Below are 18,536 nucleotides of genomic sequence, written 5' to 3' on the forward strand. Positions count from 1 at the left end.
TAAGAAGAAAATCTTTGGATAAGTGAGTCAGATAAGGGTCTAATATCAAAGACATATTATAGAGACAAATATTTAAGGGCAAAAATCATTTCCCAATAGATAGGTGGTGAGAAGATACGAACAAACAGTTCTAAAAATAAACTGTAAACTACTAGTAAGGATATGAAAGAATGCTCCAAGTCATTAATAATAAAGAAAATGCAGATTTAAAATCCTATAACTTAACTGCTGACCAAAAAATGGGCAAAGATGAAAAAGAGAAGGAGTGCTTTGCTGATGGAGCTGTCAGTTGGTCCAACCATTTTGGAAGACAATATGGAATTTTGCAAAGAGATTGACAAAGATATCTGTAATCTCAAACCCAGGGATTCTCCTTCTAGGCTTATTCTCAAAGGAGGTCCATGATAAAAAGAAAGACTTACCAAAATATTTATGTTAGTGGTTTTCAGAAGAGCAAAGAGAAAGAAGAAAGGAATAAGCATTTGTATGATGTCTATGGTGTACTTAGCACTGTGCTAAGCATTTTACAAATAATATTTCATTTTATTGGGATCTGGATCAAAGAACTAGAAACAAAGTAGACGCCCGCCAATAGGGAACAAATTGTGGTACCTGAATGTAGTGGATTATTATTACTGTGTTATGTAAGGAATGATGAATTCTGAGAAGTATGAGAAGACATATGAACTGATGCAAAGTGAAGGGGACAAAACAAAGTAAAGCGAAAGTACAGCCATTATGCCCCCCAATGAAACAACTGAATGTGAATGCTAGAAAACTAATGATGAAACTTGTTCCCAAAGAGGTGAGAGACTATCAGCCTTTTTTTGACATGTTGATTAATTGGGCTGAACTGTTTTTTTCCTCTTCCTTTTTATAATTCCTTATAATAAGGGGTGATTCTGGGAGGAGAATGGGAATAGGAAGGGGTGGACTAAGAAACATAATATGTTAAAACAGTTACTTTTAAATAATAGAGTAAATAAACTAAAATATAATAAATAAACTAAAACAGTTTTATCATATATTTTACATAGAAAACAAAGGCTGTCAAAACCAGTTATCTGCTTTGAACACTTTCCTTCTCTAAAATTAATGTTTGTATCAATAGTGATGGTCAACTACTGATCAGTTCTGTAGCTTTGTAACTACACAGAGTCTGGACCAGGAGAGAAGACAGAGGAGAGGAGGGAAAGGCAAGGAGAGTGAATGACTAAGTAATCAAATGGTAGACCCATACCTAAGGTATCCATTGAAGAAATTAGATTGATTTGGTATCATTTTTATAATGGATGCTATTCTGAAATTGATCCTACACTATATTACTGCCCCATTTTATATGATGGCTCAAGCACCCTTATACTCAAGCTTAGGAACTGTTCTCCTTTTGAGTTAAAGTTAAATGAAAAGAAAACTTGTTATCCTTCATACCTGATCAATCTTTGGAGGTATATTTCCATAAGATATATTCTCTATTCTTGCCTGTCTTTGTGTAATTAGGGGAGTTTTCAATTTCTTCCAAGAAGACAGCAATAGTTTTGATTCCCCAGCAAAGATGACAAGATGAGGATGAGTCCCACAAAACAATGAGCATCCCTTAGTTGTCAGAAAGGGGTGGTTATTAGCCCCTTGTAGGTGCTAGCCTACTTTCTTTAAAAACCAGTGAAGTTGTCCCCATTCCCATGATGCAGTCTACCTTGTATGCAATTTCATTGTCTTCCCCATCTCCTCAACTCTGTACTCCCCCCCAAACCATATTAAGGCAGGTAGGTAGTTTTTTCTCAGGATCTTTTATTATTGAGAGAGGCCATTGAACCAGTTTATTGACTATTACTGGCCAACCCAATAAATTGATCTTGCAGATTACTGTCTCTCAGTTTACCTTAATTTTCATATATAACACTTCCCACTTCTATTTTTTCTCTCCATATCTTTCTGTGTCTCTCTCTTATTCTCTGGTTCTCTGTCCCTCTCTCTATCTCTTTTACTCTGTGTCTCTTTGCCTTTGGCTGTCTGTCTCTCCTCTAGCAAGGAGGGAATTCGATCCAAATGCCATCCAGAATTCAGGAACTCTAGTACCCAGGAGAGTTCTTAGAGCACGGTCTTCCTTCAATTCCCCAAACAGAGCCAGGATTCTCCTGCAATTTTGCCCTTAATATTTTTTCTTGAAATTCTATATTGGTGATGGTGAAGCACCATGTTTTTATGGACTTCATAGTTTTCCTTACCTTGGCTTCCGGAGCATCCTCAAACTGCAGTCTGATAAATGTGTCAAAAGCATCCCAATGGTTTTCAGTCAGATTTCCACCCACAGCCCACAAATAGCAAAATGTAAAAGTCTGACATACTACACTGTTCAGTTTTCCTTGTTCCTAAAAGACCAAATAGAACCATTTAAGACAATTTATTGGTAACCTTCGAAAAGCAATCAACAGTGATGAAACCCCTCTCTCCACCCTCTCCCCATTTTTCCCAGGGAGATCTGCACTTTCAAATGATAGAAGCACTTGGGTAGCACAGTGGTTAGAGCTAGTGGTCTGCAGTTAGGAAGACCTGTGTTCAAAACTGATTTCAAACACTTACTAGCTGTGTGACTGTGAGCAAGTCACTTAATAGCTATCTGCCTCAGTTTTTTCAGCTGTGAAATGGGGATAGCAATAGCACTACTTTCCAGGATTGTTGTAAGTATCAAATGAGATATTTGTAAAGCACATCTCAAACCCTAAGGTAACATTTAAATTGATTAAATTGATAAATTGATTACCACCTCTCATTCTACCTTCATTTTCATATATAACATTGCATTAAGCCTGAAAGGAAAATAGATAAATTGGACATAACTTATTTTAGGATGTTTACCAGGGACAGTGGGAGAAATAATTGTAGAATGATAAGCCACCTAGGATAGTATATTGAAAATCCCATATCTAGCCCCTGTGTATTTTTCTTTTCTCTTAGAAGGACCTATGGACCCAGAGACATTAAGTGATTTGCCCAAGGTCACACAGCTAAGTAATGGCAGACCAACACTCAATTCAGGTCCTGTGACTATAAGTGCAGCAGTCGTTCCACCATACCACATTGCCTCCTCTCATCATCAATTTTAAAGTAATAAATATGGATTAGGTGTTCTATTCGAACATCTTGCCCATTTCACAGAGTGGAACATCAGAGGCAAAAATAGAAATGAGCCACATTTTCAAATGCTCAAAGGCTGAATATTTCCACCCCCAAATACCCACTACCTAACACTTCTTCAGCCTGTCCATAAACTGAGAGATTTATTGAGTACTTCCCCTTTAGATGGCTGTGCTAAACCTTCTAAAAAGCTGCAGTTATTCACTGATAGTTTCTGGAGAATCTACCAAGGGTGAGCTCAGATCGGATGTGGCTCACAGTAACCATTCATTTTTATATTTTGCTTTAAGGTTTATGAAGCCCTTTCCTGTACCCAGCTCTGGGGGAGATGATGCTAGCTCTGAACCTCCATCATTCCCATTTCCTCTCCTCATCCTTCCCCCTCTTCCCCCTTTTGCCATGTTCTGGGGAAACTTGTTCCCTAAAGGTAAACTCAGAGAGAAGGCAGGGGGAATAGCTGGTGGGATCACAAACTTCACGAATAACCCACTCCTCTATTTTCTTAGCTATGATATCTAAAAGATAATTCCCTTTTTGTCTAAATCTTTCCCCACGAGCTCCTTCTTTTAACTTCTCTCTAAACACTATGTAAGCCCCATCACACTGATCTTCTCTCTCTTCCCTCCAGGACTTTCTGTTGACTTAAGAGAGTCCATTTGTTATATTCTACATTCTTTTTGGCAATGACGTTTTGTGTGTGTTAAATTTGGAATTTTTAAAAATTTAATTATTTCCAATTTATCTTGTATACAGCTACATTGTTATTCGCATGTTATCTCTCTGGCTAGATTGTGAGCTCTTTGAGGGCAGGGGCTGCCTTTTGTCTTTCTTTCTATCCTCAGCACAGTGTCTGGCATGTAGTACGTGCCTAATTGATGTTTACTAGCTGACTGATTATTGCCTAAGATTTTCCATATTTATTTTTGCGTATTTGACTTTTACTCAGAGATTTTTGGTTTTTCCTGGTAAAGTGATGACTTTGCATGAGATTTTCATTGGTTTAAATAATTCAGAATTTGAGGGGGCTCATTTTTTAGCTCACACACAATAGCAATGTCACTAGATCCACCCTTGGGCATTTTCTATAGGCTGAACAGAAGAAGACTAACCCAGTAGTAATAATAACTCACATTGGGGGAGGATGCCACCTTATAAAGATCAAAGATGCAGACCAGCAGAGATCACAGAATTTTACTGTGTCAGAAGGGATGTTAGATGTCACCCAGTACAACTCCTCCATTTACAGAGGATAAATCTGAGATCAAGAGACATGAGAGGACTGTCTACGGGGCCATTTATGATTACTGTAAAAATATCTAGAAAACTACTGTAGCATTTTCAGAATTGGCATTGATGCTTATCACATTGAAAATCTTTGTGTTTCTCCTGGAAGCACACTAAAAACAAAGTTACCATCTGGAGCTAATTTATAATTGTGCATGAAAAAATACATTGTTTTCCTGGACAATCCAAAATCTTTTCTATCTTATGACAATGTTGTCAACTTTGCTGACATTAAAGCAAACAAACATTCATACCAAAGCTAAGTCAGGTCCATCTTTCCCAAATAGGAGGGACTCTAATAAACAGCACAGAGTGGTCACTTTGCTGATGTCCACTTGAGGGATAGCTTGAGAGCACTTTTTAATGACAAACTTTAAGCCCTGCTCAACATAACGGTTGAAGAGATTTAATAAATATTCCCAGGTTTCTTCATTCAACTAAAATGAAAAATGAAAAGAATTTAATGGCATTAAAAGACATCTATAAGAATCATTTCATACATGAACTGCTAGGTGGTGAGGAAGATTTAGAGCTCTGAGTCTGGAATCAGGAAGACCCAAATTCAAATCCAGCCTTAGACATTTACTAGCTATGTGACCTTGGGCAAGTCACTGTTTCTTATCAGCCTCAGTTTCTGGGGATAAGAGTAGCATCTACTTCCCCAGGTTATCACAAAGATTAAAAAAGATACTAATTATCAAGCACTTAGCACAACACCTTACACATTCTAAGTGCTACACAAATGTTAAGTTGTTTCTGTTGTGTCTGACTTCATGATCCCATTTGATGTTTTCTTGGCAAAGTTACTGGAGTGGTCTGCCGTTACCTTTTCCAATTCATTTTACAGATGAGGAAACGGAGGCCAGCAGGGTAAAGTGACTTGCCCAGGGTCACACAGATGGTGCTTTAGGTTGGATTTTCACTCAGGTCTTCTCAATTCCAATTCCAGCATTGTATCCACTGTGCCACCTAGCTGCTGCATAAATGTTTAGTTATAATGACTACAAATTGGTCCAATAAGGCTTGGTGGAAAGAATGCTGGCTCTGAATCCAGTGAGATTCTGCCTTTGATGCTTGCTTCTGGTATTTGTCGAACACAATTCAAAGGGATAAATTGAGAATGTCTATAGTCTGAGGGTGTCCAAGATGATTTATTGGGTTGGTAGAAACACACGCGCACACACGCACACACGCACACACGCACACACGTTATTTTCCCCTTCTTTCGCCCCTTGGTAGTTATTTTGTGTGGGAATAATGACCGGCTCTCCTGATTCCATACGCCAAAGAAGCAACCTTGTTTCATTATATTTTGTCGTGGTTTTGCTGCAAAACTTTCTCATGAAATCGGAAAGCAGGAGTGTGGACCACTGGGGAAGCCTTCCAGAAATTTACGTAGGGGGAGAGAGAAGATTCTTTTTACAGGTTTTTAAATGAATAGGATTCTCAACAAGACTTAAGGTTTGGCAAAAACCAATTCTAAATGTCTATATCACAGAAACTTACTTTCTCCAAAAAATTCTGCTTCCACGTCAGGACATACGGTAGCCATTTTAGTTCTTCAGGGTCCACAAACACCATCCCGCAGCGACTGACTGTTGCTGGAGAGGCAACTCTTAGATCTTGTACCTGAGATAGAAAAAAGCAAATCCTGGAAAGAGCTATTTATGATATTTTTCTGAACCCTTCTTGCCTTTTTTTTTAACTCTTATCTTCTGTCTTAGAATTATTACTGAGTATCAGTTCCAAGGCAGAAGAGCAGTAAAGGCTAGATAATGGGGGTTAAGTGACTTGCTCAGGGCCCCACAGCCAAGAAGTGTCTGAGGCCAGATCTAGTTTGGTTTTACTGATGAAGGATAAGCTGATAGCAACTTAGGAGAGAGGAAAAATGGTGAGCCACAGGGTGGAAAAGGAAATCTAAAGTAAAGAATAAAGAAAATATATTAAATACTTAATATATATTAAAAAGGAGATAGGAAGCATAAGGAAAAATCCCACCTTGCCTAGATTTCATGAAGGTCCAAGAGGCCTAAATCACCTCTTTCTGCCCCTTTGTCCAGTGTGTTTTATGTACCACAGACATAATACTATATGAGAGAGAGGAACAGGGTTGGGTTTAGGGACAGGATAATGGCCACAATGGGTCTTCAATTAATCCAGGGTGTGAACTTGGAGGGCAACATGAGGAAGAATAGAAGTAGAAATGAGCCATGGCAAGAACAGAGAGAGCAAATGAGCAGTTGCACAGGAATTGCATGACTTAGCTCAACCCCTGGAGATTTGGGGAAATATCCCAAATCAAGAATATTATACTAGGGTTGCTCTGGCTGGAAGGACCATCAACAATAAGCTCTTCTGCAATTTTCTAGCCTCACTATCCCTTTTATCGTGGGACTCCAAGCCCCAAATATTTTACATAAATTTGAGAAGAAAAAGTGAGGAGGCACAGAGAAGGTCTCGTTCCTTTCTTGGCTAGTTGGGATACTTGCTGGCACACTCCAGAGCCAGTTCCCTGGTAGGATCATAGGATCAGTTCAATAGCTAGAAGGGACCTCAGAGGACATTTAGTTGAACATCTTTGTTTTATAGAAGAGGCACTTAACGCTGATGCAATTTACTTAAGGTCCCCGAGATAGTGATGGAGCCAGAATTTAAACTAAGGGGAAGCTATACCTCCTAATGGACAGCTAGGTGGTGCCATAGTACACAAAGCTCCATGCCTGGAATCAGAAAGACTCATTTTCCTGTTCAAATCTGACCTCAGATACTTACTAGCTGTGTGACCCTGGGAAAGTCACCTAATCCTATTTGATTCAGTTTTCTCATCTGTGAAATGAGCTGGAGAAGGAAATGGCAAACCACTCTAGTGTCTTTGCCAAGAAAATCCTCAATGGGGTCATAACTCAGGTACGACTCAACAGCAGCAGCATACCTCCTAAGCCACCACTCTATCCATTGGGCCATATTACCTCTTCAATAGGTTCATTAGTTTTATTCTGAGACGGGAAGCAATGCTTTAGGGCTACCATGTGAAGATGTGCTGCTAATCAACACCATAAATCTCTATTGATGGGTTAGAGAGTGTCTAGAGGAAGCCATGCAGCCAGCATGGTGAAGAACTTTGAGTCCATGCCACAGGAGGGTCAACTAAAGGAACTAGATGTGAATCCTCCTCCCCTGGAAATCTTCACAAAAAATCTGGATGATCATAACTTGGATTTGTCTTTAGAGGAGGTTCTAGATGGCCTGTAAACTGTCCTCCTGACCTGAGATTCTGTGACTCAGTACGAGCTGGACCCTACGAGGATAGAGCTGGGCAACCTGAGGCAGCCCATGCCCCTTTGACGTTGGTTTAAATGTTAGCTCTCCTTTGCTAAGTGAAACAAGCTAGGCTTAGGGGGAGGGAGAAATACTAGGCAGCCCATGCCACTTTGAAATTGGTTTAAATGCTAGCTCTCCTTGCTAAGTGAAACAAGCTAGGCTTAGGTAACATTAGAGAAATGTTACCAAGTCTATTTGGTCTCGTATTTATATGAATGAAGGAAGGAATAAGGCATTTTTTAAGATCTAACTATCTGTACTAAGCAGTAGGGAGGCAAAGAGAAATGTAAGACCATCTCTGCTCTCAAGGAGTTCCCACAATAAGGGGGGAGACCACACATAGGGAAGGTTTTAGCTGTAAGTTAGATGGAAAGGCTCCATGATCCTTAGGGTGCAGCAGTCAAATGGAGGATAATGCTTCTTCTTCAAAGGCAGATCCTTCAAGAGTTCTCTCCCCTGGTGGTCTGCTTCTGCTTTCTCTACTCCTTTTGACTGTGAGCTCTTGTGTTCCTGATCTGGGATCAGGAACCTGATGTATTATCTGTATCCTGGACCTTCTTGGCTGCTGGCTGCAACAGCTGCACGCCAGATGCTGATCTTCAAGTTTCTGATGCCAATCTGGTAACAACTGATCCTGGTTCTTCCCTTGGACCATAACCTGACTTGGATTCAATTTCTAAGAGGAGTCCAAGATCTCCCCCTGTCACAGCTAATATTCAGCCAGTCAGTCAACAAGAATCAATCAATTCTGTGTCCTTAGCACCATGTTTAGTGTTAGTGATATAAAGAGAAAAAAAAAAAACATCCCCGCCCTTAAGGAACTGACAGGCTGATGGATGAGATAATATTCAAATAACTGTGTACATGTATGATGATGTGGGCAGTGTAAATGGAAGGAAATCTTAAAAGGGAAGGCAATAGTGATAGGGGCACTAGGAATGGTCTTTTTCAAAAGGTGGCATTAGAGAGATGAGTTTTGAAGGAAGCCAGGGAAACCAGGAGGCTGAGGTGAGAAAACAGAGTGCTCAAGCAAGTGGGGTCACCACTGCAAAGGTATGGAGATAGGAAATAGAGGGTCAAGTTCTGAGAACTTTAAGTAGGTCATCGCTGATGGATTGTAGAGCAAATGGAGAGTCAAGCATTGGAAGGAAAAGTGACGATGAGGCCAAGTTATAAAGAGCTTTAAATACCAAAGAGAGAAGACGCGAGCTGTTTCAAGATTGGAAGAAAGTGGATGGATCAGTGGAAACACATCACTTTATTCCTAAACTCACTAATAACACCAGCCCAAAGTAATGAAGTAAGCATACTTTACCTCAAACATCATATGGATCTGAGGGGTGAGTTTAATTCTTTCACTGTTAGCCAAGCAAAGCATCTTATTATCATCCAAAACAGTGTTCATATTTTCAATCCAAAGGGCATCCACTGGCCCGTCACTGACAATCCATTTGTGATCTTCTGAAGTATCATTCACTGCTGCTCTGACACTTAGTGCCATCAAGCCGTCTTTCCACTCCAACGTTAAATTGTTCACTTCTCCATACAGTTCACCCATTGTAATGGACTTTGGATTCAGAATGTATGTCTTAACTGGCTGATAAAAGGGATTTGGGAGTTCCATCCCATGCAGCACCCCTAAGGTTTCAGCAAGAATTTTGTAAACCGTGGTCTTTCCACCTCCTGTTGGCCCAACGAGCATGACGCCATGTCTTACGAGCATGGTTTCATAGAACTGTATAACTTTGTGAACCATACAGGCCTCGGGCTGAAGCTTTTGTCCAATCATGACATCTATAATTGTTGACTGCAGAATGCCATAATCATGTTCTGGAATGAGGACTCCAGGGAAGAGATCAGAAATGATTCCACTAGAAAGAAAAACAAAGAAACAAAATGGAAGTCAATTAGAAAACATGGTCATCCACTTGGATACTGGAATATTTACTTTTACAACTTATTTTTCATATTCTATTTTCATATTTGGAATATTTAAATGGTTCAAAATTATATTTTTTCTCATTGACTTCCTTTTTGCCTGGACTCCTAGATCACACAACTGCTATGTATGTGTAAATATGTGTAATATGGCAATTAGACTTTGTCATCCTATGTAGTACTGTTTCATCTGTTAGTCTTGTCTTTCCAGCTAGGGCACTCTGTGACTTGGGTAAAATGGACTTTTTTCTTTACACACAATTCCCATCTCCATGTCTATGCATGGAATAAACTCCCCCTTATCTCTACCTCATAGTGTCCCTCTTCATTTAAGCTGATGCTCATGGACCATCTTCTCTGCATGAGCCTTTACTCACACTCCCTAGCAGCTAGTGTCCTCATTATTAAAGTATGCTGTATTGGGCTACTTTATATGTATTTGTATTTAGGCACTTTACACTTGTTGGTTCTTCTATTGGAATAAAGGTTCCCTGGGAGTAGTAATTGTTTCATTCTTAAAAACATACTAATAAGATTACTATAACCACCACCACTACTACTACTAATTACTACCACCACCACCACCACAACAACAATTACTACTACTACCTATTACTATTACTACTACTAGCATTTAAGTAGCACTTTGAGGTTTTCATTTGGTGTTTAGTCATTTCAGTTGTGTCTGACTCTCCATGATCCATTTAGGGTTTTCTTGGCAAATTACTGGAGTGGTTTGCCATTTTCTTCTCCAGCTCATTTTACAAATTGGGAAATTGAGGCAAACAGGGTTAAGTGACTTGCCCAGGGTCCCACAGCTAGATTTGAAGAGGAGTCTTCCTGATTCCAAAGCCACTGCTCTATCTACTGTGCCAACAGCTGCCCCAAGGTTTTCAAAGTTTCAAGGTTGTAAAGTTTATCCTCACAACAACCCTGGGAAGTAGGTGCTATTTTTTATCTCTATTATACAGACGAGGAGACTGAGGCAGACAGAGGGTCTTGCCTGGGGTCTCACAGCTAGTAGCTATCTGAAACTAGATTTGAATTTAGACCTACAGGACCCAAGGTCCACCCCTGGATTCCCTGTCATTCTAAAATCTAGCACAGTACCTGCCACATTGTTGATTGATTCTCATAGATGATGGGGGAAAGGCTTGTTCCACAAGCATGGCAACAGCTCATGAAAGGGTACAAAGGCAGGAAATGGGGTATGTCCAATCTGAGGAACACCTAGTAGGTTATTTTGGCTGAAACATCATGTTCCTGAAGGAGAGTAGCAGGCAATAAGCCTGGAAAAGTGAGCTAGACCAAACTGTGAAGGAACATTAAGCTGAGGAGTTCCTACTTGATCCTAGAGCTAAGGACGATTCATGTAATGGCAAGTGACACAGTGGCATCTATGCTTTAGGAAGATCATTTTGGTAGCTGCACATAAAGGGCAGCTAGGTGGTACCCCAGTGGATAGAGGCTTCAGCCTGGAGTTTGGAAGACTCATCTTCTGGAGTTCAAATTTGGCCTCAGATACTTACTATCTATGTCACCCTGGGCAAGTCACTCCATCTTCTTTGCCTCAGTTTTCTCATCTATAAAATGAGCTGAAGAAGGAAATGGCAAACTGCTCCAGTATCTTTGTTGAGAAACCCCAATTGGGGTCACAAAGAGTTGAACATGGTTGAGGGGAAAATGGAAGCTAGGAGTCCAATTGGGTTGCAATGGGTCCAGTGAGAAGTGATGAGCATCTCAATGGGGCTGCTGGGGATGTGAGTGGAGAGAAGGAGACAGGTGTGTGAGATTACACTTGGCAATTGACTAAATATGGAGAATGGGGATGGCTTGGATGACTCTACAAGATTGATGGCACTCAATAAAAATGAGTATGTTTTTTGGTAAAGGTTTTAATGTGGGCAGTGAACGTAATGAGCTCTGCTTTGGAAAAGTTTGAGTTTGTGCTTATGAGGCATCCAGTTGGAGATGTCCAAGAGTGAGGCTGTGGTACAGGACTCAAACTCGCGAGAGATGCTTGGTTAGATAGATAGATAGATGGGAAAATCATCAACAAACATATGATAGTTGAACCTATGAAAGCAGATGTGTTCAGTAAGAAAGAGGGTGAAGAGATTAAAGAAGAGAATCTTTTGATGGTGATGTTGGATAAAATGGGTCTCAGAGTTTGGAAGACCCATGTTCAAGTCTCACCTCTTAGGAAAAGTGCTCTTTGTGTGACCTTGGGTGAACCCTAAATATGTGCCACACACACAGGTTGCAAAATAGGTGCCATTTGCTTTGAAGAGAGTTTCTATTCTGGGAATTCCTTTACTGTTGTTCAGTAATTTTTAGTTGTGTTTGACTATGACCCCATTTGGGATTTTCATGGCAAAGATCCTGGAGTGGTTGGCCATTTCTTTCTCCAGTTCATTTCACAGATGAGGAGACTGAGTCAAACAGGATTAGGTGGCTTGCCCAGGGTCACATAGCTAGTAAGTATCTGAGGCCAGATTTGAACTCAGGAAGATCAGTCTTCCAGACTCTAGATATGGCACTTCATCCACTATGCCATCTAGCTGGCCTTGGTAGTCCTCAATCTCAGGGAAATTGCAGGTGTGGACCATATCTATAGAATATAGAGAATTCTTCTAGGTAGTGTGGTATAACAAGAAAAAGCTATATCTAAAGTTGTATAATCATAACATAGAGTTGGGGGAAAAAATCCCAAACCATCTAGTCTAATCCTTTCATTTTAGAACTGAAGAAATAGAAGTCCAGTGAGTTTAGGTGGATAGCCTGAGATCACATGACTCCTAAGAGGTGGAGCTAGGATTTGAACCCATTATTTACTAGTTGTGTTACTCTGGGAAAATCATTTAACCACGTGGGGCTTCATTGTCCTTACCTGAAAAATAGGTATAAGAACATCCATTATACCTCTTAGGAGTGTTGTGAGGACTAAGTGAGATGATGCATATAAAAGTGTTTGGCACATTTAGAAACACTACATCACTGTCAATTATCTAGAAATGGGAGAATGTTATGATGCTGTTTTCAAGAAAAGCAACTAAATAGAAGAACTCTTCCTAACCTATTTTCCTATATTCTCAGTCAACAGAGAGAACAACTATTTTCTCAAGTTACAAAAAAAAGGGGGTATTCAGAGCATTACCTGAATAGAAGGGCATCATCTGTAAGAAATTTGGGTAAATTGGAATCTCTCAAGGCTCTTATCAATACGACATCTTCATTTAGGTCTGGATTCTCTCTCTTGAGGGACCTAAATTTAGAAGACAGAAAGAGTCAAAAAACAGGATCCCTGCCCTCTCAGCATAAATAAGATGTGAGTAGAAAATCCGAAAGGGTGTATCAAAGTTGTTGGGGTTTTTCCCCCTTTTGTGGCTCCTGAGAGTAGCCCTAAATGGAGTCCCTAAATGGGGATGGGGTTTGGCAGCTCAGATGGCATAGTGAAATGGGCTTGGAGTGAGGAACACATGGATTCACATCCCACTTCTGACACTTACTGTGTGGCTATGAACAAGTCATTTAATCTTTAGGAGTCTCTGTTTTCTCAACTCTAAAAGAAGGATGACATATCTGTTGTATTGACCTCATAAGATTGCTGAGAGGTCAAATAAGAAAATGTACACAATGCATTTTATAAACTCTAAAGTATGAGATGAATTTCAGTGATGATGTATCATTTGTGGTTATTGTTGTTCATCCTTCATTTTCAAAGAGGACCAATGAGAGCATGGGATGATGCCTTGACTGATGCATGAAGTAGATTTAAGCAAGGCAGAGTTGAACAGAGTTGTTGGCCTCACTCTTTTCCAGAGGCATCAAAGTCCAGTGGCAGGACTAATGTTAAGATTCTTGGCCATGGCTCAGAAATATTGATTCTATGTGTGACTTAGCCCAGTTCTCTCACATTTGTGATCAAGTTTTATTGTGTCCTTGAACTTTCTTTAAAGAATGTATTTCAGAAGACAGAGTGGGACAAATGGGTACCATGAGTGATGAGAGAGTAGAGAATGGTTAGTCCTTAGGGGCACTGTGTTGGACAGATAAACTGAGTTCCTTTTTGTTCATCAGTGAAGGTCATTGGGATGGGGTGACACAGTCCATTTCATGGCAACATTTGAGGGTAAGGGTAGACTTAACCATATGGGGCCACTTGGCACCTTCTTACCCAGCCATGACCAAGACAGATTTCACTGCTCTCATTCCAAAGTCATAGTGATCTTGCTGAGACAGTTGTTCACTGCAAAGTTTATACATTTGAGTCATTTTTCTTGCAAGGATTTTGCTGGATTCAAATCCTTCTGAATATAAAATAACCTGGAATAAAAATTATTTTATGGGATTTCAACGACAATATACTGATATATTAACTAGCATAGTACTCTAAGGCTACCATTTGGAAACAATTGGAATCTTATTGTGATACTTGATAAGGTCAACAATTTATCTATGGGTTGTTACATCATTTTCCAAGTAAATTTATGAAATGATTCACTTTTGTGCCCCAAGTCACTCAACAGAGAAGCAATAGACATGGAAACACATCTAGAAATGGTTGTTTCTAGCTCTCCTCCTGTTGAATGACATAATAGGGACAAGAGAAAGACCTGTGTGTGATTTCATTGGTGAAGGGAACTCTTAGATGAGATGAGGGAACTCTGCAACTCCCTCTGCTAGTAGAGGGTGACACTTTCTTTTAACTTCAAATCATAGAGTTGCTTAGAGAAGAAAGAAGGTAAATGACTTTTCAAAGATCACACATTCAATCTGTGTCAAGGAGAGAACTTGAATGAACCCAAATCCATGGATTGAAGATGAAAAATAAAGCTGGTCCTATATTTGAACAGTTTGCATTTTCATAGGAGAGAAATTCATGTGTATATATATACACATATTATACATGTACTCTATCCTTTGTGCCACTTGGCTGCCCTATTGGCAGACAGTTACTCCTTCTTTATGCTAAGTGAACATTTTTATGAGGGAGGAAGAAGGCAATGGAGAGAACACTTGGAGCTGGGAAAGCATAGATTCAAGTCCTGCCCATGCCATGTGCAGGCTGTGTAACCCTGGGTGAATCTCTCAGGACTCCAGGCAACTGTCTAAGAGTCTAAGCTGAGGAGAAGGTGATAACCTGCAATGATGGAGTTCCCTCCTGGGAAACTATTTCTTCTCCTGGGAGTTCTTTATACAGATGAAAACACAGGTCCAATTCTGATTCTGCCCATATCTAAACATAATAGGTATTTTAATAAGTTCATTTTACCTGCTCTCTCTCTCTCTCTCTCTCTCTCTCTCTCTCTCTCTCTCTCTCTCTCTCTCTCTCTCTCTCTCTCTCTCTCTCTCTCTCTCTCTCTCTCTCTCTCTCTCTGTCTCTCTCTCTCTCTCTCTCCTTCCCTCCTTCTCTCTCTTTTCTCTCTCTTCTCTCTTTTCTCTTTCTCCCTCCCTCCCCCCCTCTCTCTCCCTCCCTCTTTCTCTCTCTCTTTCTCTCTCCTCTCTCTTTTCTCTCTTTTTCTTAGTCTTTCTCTGCTTCTCTCTCTGTCTCTGTCTCTCTTCTCTTTCTCACTTCTTCCCTCCTTCTCTCTCTCTTTCTGTCTTCTCTCATCTCTCTTTTCTCTCTCCTCTCTCTCTTTTCTCTCTCCTCTTTTCTCTCTCCTCTCTCTCTTTTCTCTCCTCTCTCTCTTTTTTCTCCCTCCCTCCCTCCCTCTCTCTCCCTCCCTCTTTCTCTCTCTGTCTTTCTTCTGTCTCTGTCTCTCTCTCCCTGCCTCCCTCTTTCCTGCCTTCCCTCCCTCTCCTCTCTCTTTTCTCTCTTTTTCTTAGTCTTTCTCTGCTTCTCTCTCTCTCTCTCTCTCTCTCTCTCTCTCTCTCTCTCTCTCTCTCTCTCTCTCTCTCTCTCTCTCTCTCATATTTGCCAAAGGGGAGTGAACAAATTCAATTCATTGAAACAGCCCAGGGATATCTTTGGAGAAGCTGAAAAATGTTGATGCAGCAGTTGGAAAACAGTAACTTGAGTAATGTCTCCATTTGCTCTTAACTACACACATTAATATAGTGGCCTTTGCCAAGGTAGACACATATTGCTCAGAAAGGCTCCAACAGCAAATCAAAAGTCTATAGATCATAATGTGAATTTTACCTCAGCAATCAAGGCATAATTTGGAACCATCATAGCAATTGGTCTAAACAGAGCTTTCAGATTATCAGGTAATTCAGTTCGTCCAGCATAGCCAGGATTCATGGTGATAAATGCCACACAGGTCATAACCAACTTTATTTCACGTCCCTCAAACATAAATCGAGAGAGCTGTTTAAAAGAAATAGAGAACTCTATTAATATTTTCCCAACAGACTTCAGAAAATCTTCCTATAATGTTAGGAAGCTTCAATACAGGGCTTTACTATCCCTTTTTCCTTAGGATGTCTCAGGTTAGAATTCAGTAGGGATGATGCAGCTAGGTGGCTCAATGGATAGAACCAGACCTAGAGACAAGACGTCCTGGGTTCAAATCTGACCTCAGATACTTTCTAGCTGCGTGACACGTGGCAAGTCACTTTGCCTAACCCTTACTGCTCTTCTGTCTTGGAATTCCTACTGAGTATCAATTCCAAGACATAAGGTAGGGGTTTAAAAAAAAGAAATCAGTAGTCATCTGTTTTAATTGAATCTGAACAAAAGGGTAAACAAAGGAAGGCAGATCTCTAAGCAAGATTATTAGTTTATTAGCAGGGGTATGCTACCTGTCAATAAGTGGGCCAATGGCTGGTTTCAAAATTCATGCCAAAGACCTCAAGTTTTTTTTTTTTAATATAGGTTTTTGAGAAGTAGAGAGAGAACAACGAACAGAACAGGGTAGATGATGTCATGGGACTGTGTACAAAAGGACTGGTTATACAGTTGAGGCTTAGAGAACAATGTGATTGGCTGGAAATTTGGTAATGGGGACTATCAATGACGTTCCCCCTTGTCTTTCACGGTACTCAGAGGAGTTCATCAGACAAACACCAAATTAGTGCTAGCTATGTAAAAATGGCCTGCCTGGCTGTCTTACATCAATCAAAAACATATTGCAGGGAAGGTCATAATTTGGTCCCCATCGGGCGACCTCCCAGCATCTTACCTTTGCAGCTTTGGCATTTCTGATTGTAATCAGTTGCTGAGCAATCACAGACAGAACCTCTATATCAATCCGGTTGAATTCATCAAAACAGCACCAGGCTCCCGACTGAGCCAAACCACTGAAGAATCTCCCCATCATCTGGAACCGAGAGGACAATTTCACTCGAGTGTCCTGTTCCAAATTTTGCAGAATCTTAATGATTTATTCATCAAAGTGATGAGGAAGTTGGGCTCTGGAGGTAATAAATAGTAGCTTCAGAGCAGCTAGGTGGATAGAGAGCCAGGTCTAGAGTCTGGAGGTCCTGGCTTCAGATCTGGCCTCAGACACTTCCTAGCTGTGTGACCCTGGGCAAGTCACTCAACTCCAACTGCCTAGCCTTTACCACATGTCTCCTTGGAACCGATATTTAGCTTTGATTCTAAGATGGAAGGTAAGGGTTTTAAAAAAGAGAAATAGTTGGTTCTTGAAATGAGATAGACATCTCTTAAAAACAGAAGTCACAATCTAATCTTCAGGTGCCTGCCTACTTTTCATTCCTTTATATAAACATTTTCTTGATGATAGTAGGGGTTTTGAGGGCTTCCAGAGCCTTCAGGTGCAGTGTTCCACCTAGCTACATCAGAGAGGAAGCCAAAGATTATCCAGGTTTTTGTTGACAAGTACAGCCTTGATTGGATATCTGAGATGTGGCTTCTGACAATCGGTAAAGAGTTGACTTGGAGAAGGCATCTTTCAATTGCCCTTTTATTCCCTTGTCTCTACCCTTCCACTCTCTCCTTCAGTAACAGAAGGATAAAATAAACAGTACCAACAGTAAGAAAGAAAACAGCCCAGGGACAGAAACGTTAGGATGGGAGGGAAATCAGCTGCTAAAATTTTGTCAGATCATCCACTGTTTGAGGATTGTCTCTGAAATCTGAACTGAAGCAATATAGAATCATAGAATTCAGGTTGTAGAGTGAAGAACCACTGATCTAAATTGTTACAGAAGGGCTGTATAACCTCAGAAATCTTCTCTAAGTGTCAAGTCCCCCAATTGTAACTGTAGAACGGATGCTTTGAAGATAGGTGATAACTCGAGAAATAATTACTAATCAAAGAATAGCATCCTTAGGGGTGCTATATATGGTTAATACAGAAGAATTATTGACCATTGTAAGTCCAGTGCTTAGCAGAGTGCCAAGCACATAGTAGGCACATAATAAATGTTTGTTAATTGATTTTGTTGAGTGTGAGTTGATTAACTGCCTGCCATATTTTGGACATTTGGAAAATCTCAGAATTGCAAAGCTAACAAGCTTAGGTTAAAAATTTAGGAGATTCTATTGAAGCATGAGAAGGGCCTCAATTAGGGTGGTCAATGTCTTAGTGGAAAGAAAGGGATGAATATGGGATATGTCATGAAGTAGAATGAAAAAGACTTGGGAACTGATTGGTTATGGTAGGGCAGGAGTGTGAAAGCACAAAAATGGGGATAATTTCCAGGTTGTGACCTGAATGACTGGTCGTAACCTTGACAGAAATAGAGAAGGTAGGAGGACAGGGGAGGTGCAGTGGATAGAATGAGAGACTGGAGTCAGAAAGACTCATCTTCTTGAGTTCAAATCCAGCCTCAGACATTTACTGGCAAGTCACTAAAATCAGTTCCCTCCAGTTTCTTCAAATGTAAATTGAGGTAGATAAGGAAATGGTAAACCACTTCTGTAGCCCTGCCAAGAAAACCCCAAA

General features: G+C 40.3%; 1 protein-coding gene across 2 annotated transcripts in view; it reads right to left on the reverse strand.

Annotated features, from left to right (window-relative positions):
- The window catches only part of DNAH6 (dynein axonemal heavy chain 6), a 224,010-nt gene that overhangs the window by 123,947 nt on the left and 81,527 nt on the right, over positions 1-18,536 (reverse strand). For both annotated transcript variants that reach the window (XM_001380022.5, XM_016428162.2), the window contains exons 30-37: positions 16,809-16,946; positions 15,827-15,994; positions 13,859-14,007; positions 12,839-12,946; positions 9,059-9,614; positions 5,929-6,051; positions 4,677-4,859; positions 2,229-2,372 (exon numbers count right to left, since the gene is read on the reverse strand). In XM_001380022.5, coding sequence (XP_001380059.3) covers positions 2,229-2,372; positions 4,677-4,859; positions 5,929-6,051; positions 9,059-9,614; positions 12,839-12,946; positions 13,859-14,007; positions 15,827-15,994; positions 16,809-16,946 — 1,569 coding nt within the window. The remainder of the gene's footprint in view (positions 1-2,228; positions 2,373-4,676; positions 4,860-5,928; positions 6,052-9,058; positions 9,615-12,838; positions 12,947-13,858; positions 14,008-15,826; positions 15,995-16,808; positions 16,947-18,536) is intronic.

Source organism: Monodelphis domestica, chromosome 1 (assembly GCF_027887165.1).
Source record: "Monodelphis domestica isolate mMonDom1 chromosome 1, mMonDom1.pri, whole genome shotgun sequence".
Lineage (NCBI taxonomy): Eukaryota > Metazoa > Chordata > Mammalia > Didelphimorphia > Didelphidae > Monodelphis > Monodelphis domestica.